The sequence below is a fragment of the Triticum dicoccoides genome, chromosome 2A (genome assembly GCF_002162155.2).
Source record: "Triticum dicoccoides isolate Atlit2015 ecotype Zavitan chromosome 2A, WEW_v2.0, whole genome shotgun sequence".
In the NCBI taxonomy this organism is placed as follows: Eukaryota; Viridiplantae; Streptophyta; class Magnoliopsida; order Poales; family Poaceae; genus Triticum; species Triticum dicoccoides.
The window spans coordinates 113,958,083-113,973,261 of NC_041382.1; the positions used below are offsets into that span (position 1 = coordinate 113,958,083).

The 15,179-nt window shown below is 40.9% G+C and overlaps 1 protein-coding gene across 2 annotated transcripts in view; it reads left to right on the top strand.

Annotated features, from left to right (window-relative positions):
• The window catches only part of LOC119359131, a 2,343-nt gene extending 1,961 nt beyond the window's left edge, over nt 1-382 (top strand). The window contains exon 4 of one of the 2 annotated variants that reach the window (XM_037625454.1): nt 42-382. In XM_037625454.1, the coding sequence (XP_037481351.1) occupies nt 42-61 (20 nt within the window). In that variant the 3' untranslated portion in view covers nt 62-382. The remainder of the gene's footprint in view (nt 1-41) is intronic. The other variant, XM_037625453.1, reaches the window with a different exon arrangement.
• The last annotated feature ends 14,797 nt before the right edge of the window (nt 383-15,179 follow it).

Sequence of the window (15,179 nt, forward strand, 5' to 3'; positions counted from 1 at the left end):
AAAATGTTCTTCCCTTTGTTTTCACAATATTATCGTTGAAGATCAGGTTCATGGAGATTAGATGGTTTAAATTTGAAAGTGATGCATGGAGCACGGAATACACCTGAAGATCTTGAGGGAGCACTTGAGCTCAAGTTCAGCGGTTTATAGTACACGTTTGACAAGCTCAGTGTGCTGCTTGGTGAGGATGGAGCTTCAGTAGTGGAAGCAAGGCCAATTGCTGTGACTGACCTGTCAGGAATTAGCATTTCTGATCTTCAAGAGGGGCAGCTATCCTCAGCAAGGATAGCCTCAAGCATTGCTAGATGGCAGTTCCTTACCTCCCCTCGTAGTTGAGGGATAAATTTTGGTTCTTGAATCTTTCAAGTTCTTCATAATGATAAGCAGCTATAAATCCCAAGTGACTCAAAGAATAGAGCTATGCTCCCCGGCAACGGCGCCGGAAAATAGTCTTGATAACCCACAAGTATAGGGGATCGCAACAATTTTCGAGGGTAGAGTATTCAACCCAAATTTATTGATTCGACACAAGGGGAGGCAAAGAATATTCTCAAGTATTAGAAACTGAGTTGTCAATTCAACCACACCTGGAAACTTAATATCTGCAGCAAAGTGTTTAGTAGCAAAGTAATATGATAGTAGTGGTAACGGTGGTAAAAGGTAGCGGTAGAAAAAGTAATATTTTTGGTGTTTTGTAGTGATGATAACAATAGCAACGGAAAAGTAAATAAGCGAATAACAATATATGGAAAGCTCGTAGGCAATGGATCGGTGATAGAGATATATGCCAGATGCGATCGATCATGTAACAGTCATAACCTAGGGTGACACAGAATTAGCTCTAGTTCATCAATGTAATGTAGGCATGTATTCCGAATATAGTCATACATGCTTATGGAAAAGAACTTGCATGACATCTTTTATCCTACCCTCCCGTGGCAGCGGGGTCCTATTGGAAACTAAGGGATATTAAGGCATCCTTTTAATAGAGTACCGGACCAAAGCATTAACACATGGTGAGTACATGAACTCCTCAAACTACGGTCATCACCGGTAAGTATCCCGATTATTGTCACTTCGGGGTTAACGGATCATAACACATAATAGGTGATTATAGACTTGCAAGATAGGATCAAGAACTCTCATATATTGATGAAAACATAATAGGTTCAGATCTGAAATCATGGCACTCGGGCCCTAGTGACAAGCATTAAGCATAGCAAAGTCATAGCAACATCAATCTCAGAACATAGTGGATACTAGGGATCAAATCCTAACAAAACTAACTCGATTACATGATAAATCTCATCCAACCCATCACCGTCCAGCAAGCCTATGATGGAATTACTCACGCACGGCGGTGAGCATCATGAAATTGGTGATGGAGGATGGTTGATGATGACGATGGCAACAGATTCCCCTCTCCGAAGCCCCGAACGGACTCCAGATCAGCCCCTCCGAGAGAGTTTAGTGCTTGACAGCGGCTCCGTATCGTAAAACGCGATGAATCATTTTCTATGGTTTTTTCTCCCCGAAAGTGAATATATGGAGTCAAGGTTGAGGTCGGTGGAGCGTCAGGGGCCCACGAGGCAGGGGGCGCGCCCAGGGGGGTAGGGCGCGCCCCCACCCTTGTGTACAGGTGGAGGCCCCCTGACGTGGATTCTTCTTCCAGTATTTTTTATATATTCCAAAATAATTCTCCGTTGATTTTCAGGTCATTCCGAGAACTTTTATTTCTGCACAAAAATAACACCATGGCAATTCTGCTGAAAACATCGTCAATCCGGGTTAGTTCCATTCAAATCATGCAAGTTAGAGTCCAAAACAAGGGCAAAAGTGTTTGGAAAAGTAGATACGTTGGAGACGTATCAACTCCCCCAAGCTTAAACCTTTGCTTGTCCTCAAGCAATTCAGTTGATAAACTAAAAGTGATAAAGAAAAACTTTTACGAACTCTGTTTGCTCTTGTTGTTGTAAATATGTAAAGCCAACATTCAAGTTTTTAGCAAAGATTATGAACTAACCATATTCACAATAACATTTAGGTCTCATGTTTACTCATATCAATGGCATAATCAACTATCGAGCAATAATAATAAATCTTGGATGACAACACTTTCTCAAAACAATCATGATATGATATAACAAGATGGTATCTCGCTAGCCCTTTCTGAGACCGCAAAACATAAATGCAGAGCACCTTTAAAGATCAAGGACTGACTAGACATTGTAATTCATGGTAAAAGAGATCCAGTCAAGTCATACTCAATGTAAACTAATAGTAATGAATGCAAATGACAGCGGTGCTCTCCACCTGGTGCTTTTCAATAAGAGGGTGATGACTCAACATAAAAGTAAATAGATAGGCCCTTCGCAGAGGGAAGCAGGGATTTGTAGAGGTGCTAGAGCTCGGTTTTGAAATAGATATGAATAATATTTTGAGCGGCATACTTTTATTGTCAACATAACAACCAAGAGATGGCGATATCTTCCATGCTACACACATTATAGGCGGTTCCCAAAACAGAATGGTAAAGTTTATACTCACCCTCCACCAACAAGCATCAATCCATGGCTTGCTCGAAACAACGAGTGCCTCCAACTAACAATAGTCCCGGGGGAGTTTTGTTTGCAATTATTTTAATTTGATTTGCATAAAGCATGGGACTGGGCATCCCGGTGACCAACCATTTTCTCGTGAGTGAGGAACGGAGTCCACTCCTCTTGAGAATAACCTGCCTAACATGGAAGATACGGACAGCTCTAGTTGATTCATGAGATATTCGAGCATACAAAACAGAATGTTTATTTGAAGGTTTAGAGTTTGGCACATACAAGTTTACTTGGAACGGTAGGTAGATACCGTATATAGGTAGGTAGGGTGGACTCATATGGAATAACTTTGGGGTTTATGGAATTGGATGCACAAGCAGTATTCCCGCTTAGTACAAGTGAAGGCTAGAAAAAAGACTGGGAAGCGACCAACTAGAGAGCGACAACAGTCATGAACATGCATTAAAATTAATCAACACCGAATGCAAGCATGAGTAGGATATAATGCACCGTGAACATTAATATCGTAGAGGCTATGTTGATTTTGTTTCAACTACATGCGTGAACATGTGCCAAGTCAAGCCACTCGAATCGTTCAAAAGAGGATACCACCCTATCATACCACATCATAACCATTTTAATAGCATGTTGGCACGCAAGGTAAACCATTATAAGCTCCTAGCTAATTAAGCATGGTATAAGCAACTATAATCTCTAATTGTCATTGCAAACATGTTTATTCATAATAGGCTGAATCAGGAACGATGAACTAATCATATTTACAAAAACAAGAGAGGTCGAGTTCATACCAGCTTTTCTCATCTCAATAAGTTCATCATATAATCATCATTATTGCCTTTCACTTGCACGACTGAATAGTGTGGATAATAATAATAGTGCACGTGCATTGAACTAAGCTAGAATCTGCAAGCATTCAATTCAAGAGAGAAGACAAGGTAATATGGGCTCTTTGTTAGATCAATGAGAATGCATATAAGAGTCACTCAACATTTTCATTATGGTCTTCTCCTCTCGACCCCCAAAGAAAAGAAACAAAACTATTTACACGGGAAAGCTCCCAACAAGAAAAAGAAGAATGATAAATCTTTTTGGGTTTTCTTTTTAATTACTACTACTACATCATGAAAAGTAAACTAGCTAAAAGCTACAACTAATTTTTTTAGGATCATCAAATACACAAGAAGAAAGCCTGAAAAGGAAAATAAACTAGCATGGATATTACAATGAAAAAGTATGAGCACCGACAACTAGAAATGAGTGTGTGAATAGGAATGTAATGTCGGTGAGAAATACGTACTCCCCCAAGCTTAGGCTTTTGGCATAAGTTGGTCTATGGCCACGGCTGGCCTGGCGGATATCCAAAGTTATAGTTGGGGTCGTACTGAGATGCAGCAACTATTGCCTCATGAGCTGCCGCTTGGAGATGGGTCGTCTCCGTCCTCCTCTTATACTCGTACGCCTCCTCCCTGGTTATAACATATCTCCCTTTTGCGCGTTAAATTCTTCCTTGATTCCTGCTCAATCCATGAAGTCCTCTGACGGCCATTCGCAAGCCCGCACCTGAGCTTCCCTCGGTGGTTCATCATCGGCATCGCGTATTGCGAGCCCGGGTCCTTGCTTCCTTGAAGGACCACCTTGGTACATTTTCCTAAACATATTTCTTCCTCTGAAAAATTTCTGAATTTTTAGTAACTTGAAAATAAAAGTGAACCAAACTCAACAAAATTGATAGCAACTACTCCTACAAGTGCCTAGAGGCAATATCATGCATCAAAACTACTTTTGACCATATAAATTTGACATGCAAGCTCAAGAATAGGGTCACCTAAGCAGCAAAAATATGCAATGAATAAAGCACTAGAAGAAAAACTAATTGGACAATTGGAGGAGTCACATACCAAGGAACAATCCCCCAAAGCAGTTTTTTGAATGAAGCTTTGAGCAAGGAGACCGAAAATGGCAGCAAAATGATCTTGGACTCAGGTTTGAGCTGGTTGGTAATTTTTGTGGGAGGAAGAAGGAGTGTGTGGTAGCTGGAATAAGTGGAGGGGAGCCACCATGGGCCCACGAGGCAGGGGGCGAGCCCAGGGGGTAGGGCGCGCCCTGGACCCTCGTGGCCAGGTGCTTGCTCCCCCTGTTGTGTTCTCAGTGCCAGATATTCTCAAATATTCTAGAAAAATCATATTTAATTTTCAGGGCATTTGGAGAACTTTTATTTTCGGGGTATTTTTTATTGCATTGATAATTCAGAAAACAGACAAAATATACTATTTTTGCTTTATTTCAACTAAATAACAGAGAGTAAAAAGAGGGTACAGAGAGTTGTGTTTTCTAAACTCATCCATCTCATGCTCATCAAAAGGAATCCACTAACAAGGTTGATCAGGTCACAAACTCATTTCGAGTAACATGGAACCGGAGAATTTTTGAATAACACTAGGTTACCTCAACGGGGATATGCACATCCACAACAACAAGAATATCATATTTCTTCTTGACAGTAGGAAGATGAAATTCAAAACCTCCAAAAATAATCGATGGAATTTTTCCAATAGAGTTTATACTATGAACTTGAAGTTGTTTCCTCGGAAAGTGTACCATATGCTCATTGCCATTAACACGAAAAGTGACATTGCCCTTGGTGCAATCAATAACAGCCCCTGCAATATTCAAAAAGGGTCTTCTAAGAATAATGGACATACTATCATCCTCGGGAATATCAAGAATAACAAAGTCCGTTAAAATAGTAACATTTGCAACCACAACAGGCACATCCTCACAAATACCGACAGGTATAGCAGCTGATTTATCGGCCATTTGCAAAGATATTTCCGTAGGTGTCAACTTATTCAAATCAAGTCTACGATATAAAGAGAGAGGCATAACACTAACACCGGCTCCAAGATCACATAAAGCAGTTTTAACATAGTTTCTTTTAATGGAGCATGGTATAGTTGGTACTCCGGGATCTCCTAGTTTCTTAGGTATTCCACCCTTAAAAGTATAGTTAGCAAGCATGGTGGAAATTTCAGCTTCCGGTATCTTTCTTTTATTAGTAACAATATCTTTCATGTACTTAGCATAAGGATTCATTTTAAGCATATCAATCAAACGCATACGCAAGAACATAGGTCTAATCATTTCAGCAAAGCACTCAAAATCCTCATCATCCTTTTTCTTGGATGGTTTAGGAGGAAAAGGCATGGGTTTCTGAACCCATGGTTTCTTGGATGGTTTAGCAAGAAAGTCTCTCTTATCATAATGTTGATTCTTTGATTGTGGGTTATCAAGATCAACAGCAGGCTCAGTTTCTACATCATTATCGTTGCTAGGTTGAGCATCAACATGAACATCATCATTAACATTATCACTAGGTTCATGTTCATTACCAGATTGGGTTTCAGCATCAGAAATAGAGATATCATTAGGATTCTCAGGTGTGTCAATAACAGGTTCACTAGAAGCATGCAAAGTCCTATCATTTTTCTTTCTCTTCCTTTTAGACGGACTAGGTACATCAATATTATTTCTCTGAGAATCTTGCTTAATTCTCTTAGGATGGCCCTCAAGATACAAGGGTTCCTGAGTCATTTTACCACCTCTAGTCATCTAGTCATAACTATAACAACATTATCATTTTTCTTACTATTTAATTCATTGAGCAAATCATTCTGAGCTTTAAGTACTTGTTCTACTTGAGTGGTAACCATAGAAGCATGTTTAGTAATAAGTTTTAGTTCACCTTTAACATGAGCCATATAATCACTCAAGTGTTCAATCATATAAGCATTATGTTTCAATTGTCTACCAACATAAGCATAAAAATCTTCTTGCTTAACCATAAAGTTATCAAACTCATCTAAGCATTGGCTAGCAAACTTAGTAGGAGGGATTTCAGCTTTATCATATCTATAGAGAGAATTTACCTTTACTACATGTGTCGGGTTATCAAGATCATGTATTTCTTCAACATGCGGTAAATTAAGACCATGCATTTCTTCAATAGGAGGTAAATTCTTAACATCTTCAGCTTTAATACCTTTTTCCTTCATAGATTTCTTTGCCTCTTGCATATCTTCAGGACTGAGAAATAGAATACCCCTTTTCTTTGGAGTTGGCTTAGGAGTTGGTTCAGGAATTGGATCATGGATTGGATCAGGAAGTGTCCAATTATTTTCATTGGTCAACATATTATTCAATAAAATGTCATCTTTATCTGGTGTTCTTTCCCTGAAAACACAACCAGCACAACTATCCAGGTGGTCTCTGGAAGCATCGGTTAGTCCATTATAAAAGATATCAAGTATTTCATTTTTCTTAAGAGGATGATCAGGCAAAGCATTAAGTAATTGGAAGCCTCCCCAAGCTTGTGGGAGACTCTCTTCTTCAATTTGCACAAAATTATATATTTCCCTTGAAACAGCTTGTTTCTTATGAGCGGGGAAATATTTAGCAGAGAAGTAATAAATCATATCCTGGGGACTACGCACACAACCAGGATCAAGAGAATTAAACCATATCTTAGCATCACCCTTTAATGACAACGTAAATACCTTAAGGATATAATAGTAGTGAGTTTTCTTATCATTAGTGAACAGGGTGGCTATATCATTTAATTTAGTAAGATGTGCCACAACAGTTTCAGATTCATAGCCATAGAAAGGATCAGATTCAACTAAAGTAATTATCTCAGGATCAACATAGAAATCATAATCCTTATCAGTAACAAAGATAGGTGAAGTAGCATAAGTAGGATCATATTTCATTCTAGCATTCAGAGTTTTTTGTTTCAGCTTAGCTAATAATTTCTTAAGATCACTCCTATCATTGCAAGCAAGAAAATCTCTAGCAGTTTCTTCATCCATAACATATCCCTTAGGCAAAACAGGTAATTCATATTAGGGGGAGAATCTTCATCATCACTTTCATCAATATTATCAGTTTCAATAATTTCATTCTCTCTAGCCCTAGCAAGTTGTTCATCAAGAAATTCACCAAGTGGCATAGTAGTATCAAGCATAGAAGTAGTTTCATCATAAGTATCATGCATAGCAGAAGTCGCATCATCAATAATATGCGACATATCAGAATTAATAGCAGAAGCAGGTTTAGGTGTCGCAAGCTTACTCAAAATAGAAGGTGAATTAAGTGCAGAGCTAGATGGCAGTTCCTTACACCCCTCGTAGTTGAGGGATAAATTTTGGTTCTTGGATCTATCAAGTTCTTCATAATGATAAGCAGATATAAATCCCAAGTGACTCAAAGAATAGAGCTATGCTCCCCGACAAGGTGCCAGAAAATAGTCTTGATAACCCACAAGTATAGGGGATCGCAACAGTTTTCGAGGGTAGAGTATTCAACCCAAATTTATTGATTCGATACAAGGGGAGCCAAATAATATTCTCCAGTATTAGCGACTGAGTTGTCAATTCAACCACACCTGGAAACTTAATATCTGCAGCAAAGTGTTTAGTAGCAAAGTAATATGATAGTAGTGGTAACAGTGGTAAAAGGTAATGGTAGAAAAAGTAATATTTTTGGTGTTTTGTAGTGATGATAACAATAACAACGGAAAAGTAAATAAGCGAAGAACAATATATGGAAAGCTCGTAGGAACTGGATCGGTGATAGAGAATTATGCCGGATGTGATCGATCATGTAACATTCATAACCTAGGGTGACACAGAACTAGCTCTAGTTCATCAATGTAATGTACGCATGTATTCCGAATATAGTCATACGTGCTTATGGAAAAGAACTTGCACGACATCTTTTGTCCTACCCTCCCGTGGCAGCGGGGTCCTATTGGAAACTAAGGGATATTAAGGCCTCCTTTTAATAGAGTACCGGACCAAAGCATTAACACATGGTGAATACATGAACTCCTCAAACTACGGTCATCACCGGTAAGTATCCCGATTATTGTCACTTCGGGGTTAACAAATCATAACACATAATAGGTGACTATAGACTTGCAAGATAGGATCAAGAACTCTCATATATTGATGAAAACATAATAGGTTCAGATCTGAAATCATGGCACTCGGGCCCTAGTGACAAGCATTAAGCATAGCAAAGTCATAGCAACATCAATCTTAGAACATAGTGGATACTAGGGATCAAACCCTACCAAAACTAACTCGATTACATGATAAATCTCATCCAACCCATCACCATCCAGCAAGCCTACGATGGAATTACTCATGCACGGCTGTGAGCATCATGAAATTGGTGATGGAGGATGGTTGATGATGATGATGGCAACGGATTCCCCTCTTCGGAGCCCCAAACGGACTCCAGTTAGCCCCTCCGAGAGAGTTTAGGGCTTGGCGGCGGCTCCGTATCGTAAAACACGATGAATCCTTCTCTCTGGGTTTTTTCTACCCGAAAGTGAATATATGGAGTCAAGGTTGAGGTCGGTGGAGCGTCAGGGGGCCCATGAGGCAGGGGGGCACGCCTAGGGGGTATGGCGCGCCCCCACCCTCGTGGACAGGTGGAGGCCCCCCTGGCGTGGATTCTTCTTCCAGTATTTTTTATATATTCTAAAATAATTCTCCGTTGATTTTCAGGTCATTCCGTGAACTTTTATTTCTGCACAAAAATAACACCATGGCAATTCTGCTGAAAAGAACGTCAGTCCGGGTTAGTTCCATTCAAATCATGCAAGTTAGAGTCCAAAACAAGGGCAAAAGTGTTTGGAAAAGTAGATACGTTGGAGACGTATCATTTCTCTGCCTTCACTCTGGCTTCGAACGATGGAGCTGCCTACTCGTTCCTCCTCGGCGGGATTGGAGGTTTCATGTTTCTATTGCTGCTCCAAAGATCTGTGGACGAGTTTGCCGGCAATTAGTTCACCTTCAGAAGCGAGCAGTTCAGAGCCCATTGTGAATTTCAGAGGCTGAGGAGGGAAGATATCCAGTACATTATAGACAAAATCATTAAGAGGGTTTGTGGTTGGAAGGGGAGGTTACTTAGCTATGATGCAAAATTAGTTTTGCTCAAAGCGTGCATTACTAGCATTCCTATGTACTTGATGTCTGTGATTAAATTTCCTAAGTGGGCCTTTAAAGCCATTACCTCTCAGATGGCTCATTTCTTCTGGGGGAACTCGGGAGACGAACATAAATACCATCTTGCGAACTGGGAGCTGATCTCTCTCAGAAAAAAGAATTTGGTGGATTGGGGGTACCCAACTTAAGAAAATTTAACATGGCCCTGTTCGCCTCTTGGGCTAAGAGATATTTCATGAATAATGATAAGAACTGGGTGAGATTGGTAGATCATAAATGTAGAACTAATAAACCCAATTTGTTGTGGTCCAAACAGGGTGTGGGATCACCCTTTTGGAAAGGGGTTACCTGGGCTTTTGAAGGCATAATGCCTTTCTTTAGATGGAAGTTGGGTAATGGTGATAAAATCAGTTTCTGGAATGACACTTGGGTGGGGGATTCTTCCCTGAAAACTCAATTTTGGGAGGTTTATGATATTTGTCAGCAACAATAAAGTGTAATTTCGGAGGTGTGGGATGGTACCAATCTGAAGCTCACCTTTAGTAGGTGTGTGGATGCTGGTTTTATGAAAAAATGGCATGACCTGATCCAGATCATCTCTACCAAAATCCTGACCGATGAGGAGGACCAACCTGTTTGGCTATTGGAGCCATCAGGGATTTACTCGGTCAGATTCTTTTACAACATGATAAACTAGGGTGGGGTCTCTACCCCGCTCTGGAAAAATTTCTGGAAAATTGTTGTACCTAATAGATACTTAGTCTTTGTTTGGTTGGCTTATAATAATAAGATTCTTACTAGAGACAACCTGAACAAAAGGAGGGTGGTAGAGAACTTAACATGCTTATAGTGTAATGAGGATGAATCAGTTCACCACCTGTTCTTTGAGTATGTGGTAGCCAAGCAGATTTGGAGTGATGTTGCTGAAGCTTTTGGGTTCAGTATGCCTAATAATATGACTGAGTTATCTTCCTTTTGGAATATGAACAACAAGAAAACTGTTATTAACATTGCTTGTGTTGCTGCCGTTTGGGGCATTTGGACTATGCGTAACGATATATGTTTTCAGGCTGTACCGTGGACAAGCACTCGCGTGATCTTCTAGAGGATCAGATCTTCTCTGCAGCAATGGAAAATTCTCCGCGGGGGCGATCAATCAGTGTGGCTACGACGCTGCCTTCAGCTCCTGGATCGTCGAAGAGGCGAGCTGCTCAGGATCGCCTGGGGTGGGAATTGAGAGCGTGTGCAAAAAGGACCAGGGGTGGAAGCGTGCTGAAGGCTCACTCGGAATGATCTCGAGAGGGGAGCTGGTGGTCGTTCTACTCCCTGAGTAATGATACTGTATATGTTTTGCTGGCGGTTGGGCTGTTTGCCTGCGTGACACTAGACTCTTCCTAAGTAGTTTCGTGATATGGTTTCGATTTAGCGCTCTAGGCTGTAGCTGTTGCGTTAATTTCTTTGATCTGCCATTTCTGGTAGATCCGATTGCTTGCAACAGTCTCTGAGACTTGCTTGCCCCGTTTTCTAATAAAAATGGGTGGGGGAAACCCCTTTTGATCAAAAAAAGAAGGCCATGGTTGATATTGTCGATTGTAATGGTTGCTGGGGCTGTTGCACTGAAGTACGGTGCTGGTGGTGACAGCTTTGAGCTAACTTCGACTGAGCTCTTTGTTGGCGCTGCAGGGTTCCTGGCAAACAAAGTTGTTGTTCTTCTGGCAGCATTCAAACCTTTGCAAAGTAATTTTGAGAGTGACGATGGATCTTTGGACTGAGCTTCAAGACGACATTGCTCTGAATATACTAGCATAGTGTAAAAAGGTGTAAAATGTAACAAGAAGTAGCATTTCATAGTAGCTCGACAACATTCAATATCTGAAGCTAAGTATGGAAAGTGCAGGGGATCAGCTCAGAGGTAGAATGGAAGAGCGTATGCTTGTAATTTGAGCCTATTAGTAACTTCATTCCATCAGCATGCACAACCATAGAAGTTCACCCCTTAGCATCCTTTCGAGTCAATCAAGAACAGATGGTCTGGTTGGTAAAATCATAAAATACATTTCTGGCCATTGTAATGCTACTCAAACTCGAATGGGCCAGCCCTAGCCTACGCAAACTTGAGTACTTGGCTGCTCTCAAACAAGAACAGATGGTCTGGTTGGTAAAATCATAAAATACATTTCTGGCCATTGTAATGCTACTCAAACTCGAATGGGCCAGCCCTAGCCTACGCAAACTTGAGTACTTGGCTGCTCTCAAAGGCATGTAGACCGTGACACCTGGAGATGCCAGATACCTCAAAATGGTTCAAATGTTCATTCAGGTGGGATGGTTTGGTTACTAACTCAAATGTTCTAGCATTACCATATGGTATATCATTGTAAATAAATTAATTGACTGTCCTGGGCAATTGGGCTGCTAGATATTACAATACACATGCCTGTATATAAAGTGGAGTTATATTTGTTATATGTTGAATGTTCTTATGATTGGAAATGTAGATTTATTTTCAGTTAATATTTATGAATTGTACTTTATATCGAAATATGATATTAGTATGATTTCACTCCCTCCATGTGTAAAATTTCATTGTCACCTACTCCCTCTGTACCATTTTTGCAAATAAAGCTTAGGAATATCAGTTCAGACAATAAAGTGAGCGGATTCACAAATATCATATTTCAAAAGTATGATTCACTCAATTAAAGAATATAATTTCACTAAATTTCAAAAAGCCGATTTTAAATAGATGACCAGTTCTATGTTTTTGAAATAACAAGTTTCACATACTCTTGACTCATTTAGGAAAAAAATGAGACCCGCTTCATATATATGAAAACTGATTTGACTCATTTAGAAAAGAACTATTTCACTCATTAAAAAAATGGTTTCACTCATTCTGAAATACTGATTTCATTCATTTCCAAAACTAATTTCACTCATTTTAAGAAATTGATGTTTGTGAAATGTAACTGGTATTTAAGTGAATGAAATAAGCAACTTCATGAAAAAACCATTGAAATAAGAAGCTTCACAAATATGAAATTTCATTGTCACCTACTCCCTCCGTCCCATAATGTAAGACGTTTTTGCGAGCTTGTTTAGTTTGCAAAAACGTCTTAGGCCATTTCTAACCAATCCCTAATAAGGCCGTAAGGGAGGATAATTCGGTTATCCTCCCTTATGGCGCACCTAGACGATCCCCAAAGACGATTAGTGGAGAAAAAATATCCTCCACCTTCCAATATCCCCTCCAATTTCCCTAAATATGCTCACTCATGCCGCGACTGAGTAAAATTGGCGCCTCTCTTCGTCCCACCCTCACTCCCGCTTGCGTAGCTACCAATGCCCCCTCCCCCCTCACCGCCACCAATGACCCTCCCTCCAGCCGGAATGGATAGGTCGGTCCCTTCTCACACCCTATCGGCCACCACTATCGGCTTGTCGCCACTGGAAACCATCCACGCGTCGTCGCCCACACAGAAGAAAACTTTGGGGTTGACAAAGAACCACCGGGTCCAAGCTCCTCCTCCAACCGCGGCAATGACCTCCGGGGTGGCGACCGCCTCTCCTGCCACGGCTGGGTGCCCTCCCTTCGCTCCTCCTGCGGCCAAACGAGCTCGAAAGCTGACGGCGGCAGCGACGACCCTCGCTGAGGCGGAGTGAAGAAGAAGAAAGCCACAATAACGCCTCGTCCAAGGCCGGCTCCTCGTACAGCCACTCCATCGCCACCTAAGGCCACTGCTCCGGCGCAGGCGGCGACCAAAGCCGGCAACAAGGGCCGTGGCCGAAAAAATAAAGGGTCCACTCATAGGAAAACCCAACCTTTCCCCGCATCCGGCACTAATTTATTTTTAACGTTTAATTAGAGCGGGGAATCATTCCAATTAGGAAGTTCAACTCGTTGCTTTTTATTTTACTAGAAGTGGAGCCAGGCTCTATCCATTTATTCACTAGACCTAGAGAATCATAATTTTGGATATCATTAAAAAATATTGATTTTGTAAGTGTTTGACGAAATGCCTGCAAGGTACAAATTAAAATGCCAACATTTCAGTCGATTAGTGATGTAGTTTTTTTATTTGTAGCTGATGGTGATGTAGTTTCTTTGTTGGGTGTTTTTCATGCCCATGTTAAGTTTATTGTGAGGAATGGCGCTTTGACTCGCTTTTGGTTGGATTGGTGGGCAGGGGACATCCCCTTTAGCTTCTTCTTTTCTGATTTTGTTCACTTATTGTCCAGACCCTGAGATCTCAATCTCTGAGCTCTCTCGCAATGGCTGGGATCTGGGTATCCAGAGGACTCTCTCTCTCTCTCTCTCTCTCTCTCTCTCTCTCTTGCAGAGTTGGAGGACTGGCACCGGCTTGCTGCCTTGTTCCCTATTCTCTCGGAGGAGGACTCGGTGGCCTGGCCCCACATGGCTTCTGGTAGATTTTTGGTCAAGTCTCTTTATACCAGGATTATTGACGGAGCCCCACTTTTAAGTTTAAACAAGTTTGGTCGGCCAGGATCCCTCCTAAGATTAAGATCCTCCTTTGGCAGGCCTTTAGAGGCCGATTGCCTGTGGCTGATCAAATCCGCAAGAGAAATGGGCCTGGCTCCTAAAGGAAATATGCCTTATAGGCAATAATAAAGTTGTTAATTTATATTTCCTTATATCATGACAAATGTTTATTATTCCTGCTAGAATTGTATTAGCCGGAAACTTGATACATGTGTGGATACATAGACAAAACACTGTGTCCCTAGTAAGCCTCTACTAGACTAGCTCGTTAATCAAAGATGGTTAAGTTTCCTAACCATAGACATGTGTTGTCATTTGATGAAAGGGATCACATCATTAGGAGAATGATGCGATGGACAAGACCCATCCGTTAGCTTAGCATAATGATCGTTAAGTTTTCTTGCTATTGCTTTCTTCATGACATATACATATTCCTTTGACTATGAGATTATGCAACTCCCGGATACCGGAGGAATACCTTGTGTGCTATCAAACATCACAACGTAACTGGGTGATTATAAAGATTCTCTACAGGTATCTCCCAATGTGTTTGTTGGGTTGGCATAGATCGAGATTAGGATTTGTCACTCTGAGTATCGGAGAGGTATCTCTAGGCCCTCTCGATAATGCACATCATAATAAGCCTTGCAAGCAATGTGACTAATGAGTTAGTTGCGGGATGATGCATTACGAAACGAGTAAAGAGACTTGTCGGTAATGAGATTGAACTAGGTATGAAGATACCGGCGATCGAATCTCGGGCAAGTAACATACCGATGACAAAGGGAATGAAGCATGTTGTCATTACGGTTTGACTGATAAAGATCTTCGTAGAATATGTAGGAAATATGAGCATCCAGGTTCTGCTATTGGTTATTGACCGGAGAGGTTTCTCGGTCATGTCTAGATAGTTCTCGAACCCGTAGGCTCTGCACGCTTACTGTTTGATGACGATTTGTATTATATGAGTTATGTGATTTGGTGACCGAATATTGTTCGGAGTCTCGGATGAGAGTACGGACATGACGAGGAGTCTCGAAATGGTCTCGAGGTAAATATTGATATATTGGATGATAGTATTTGGACACCGGAAAT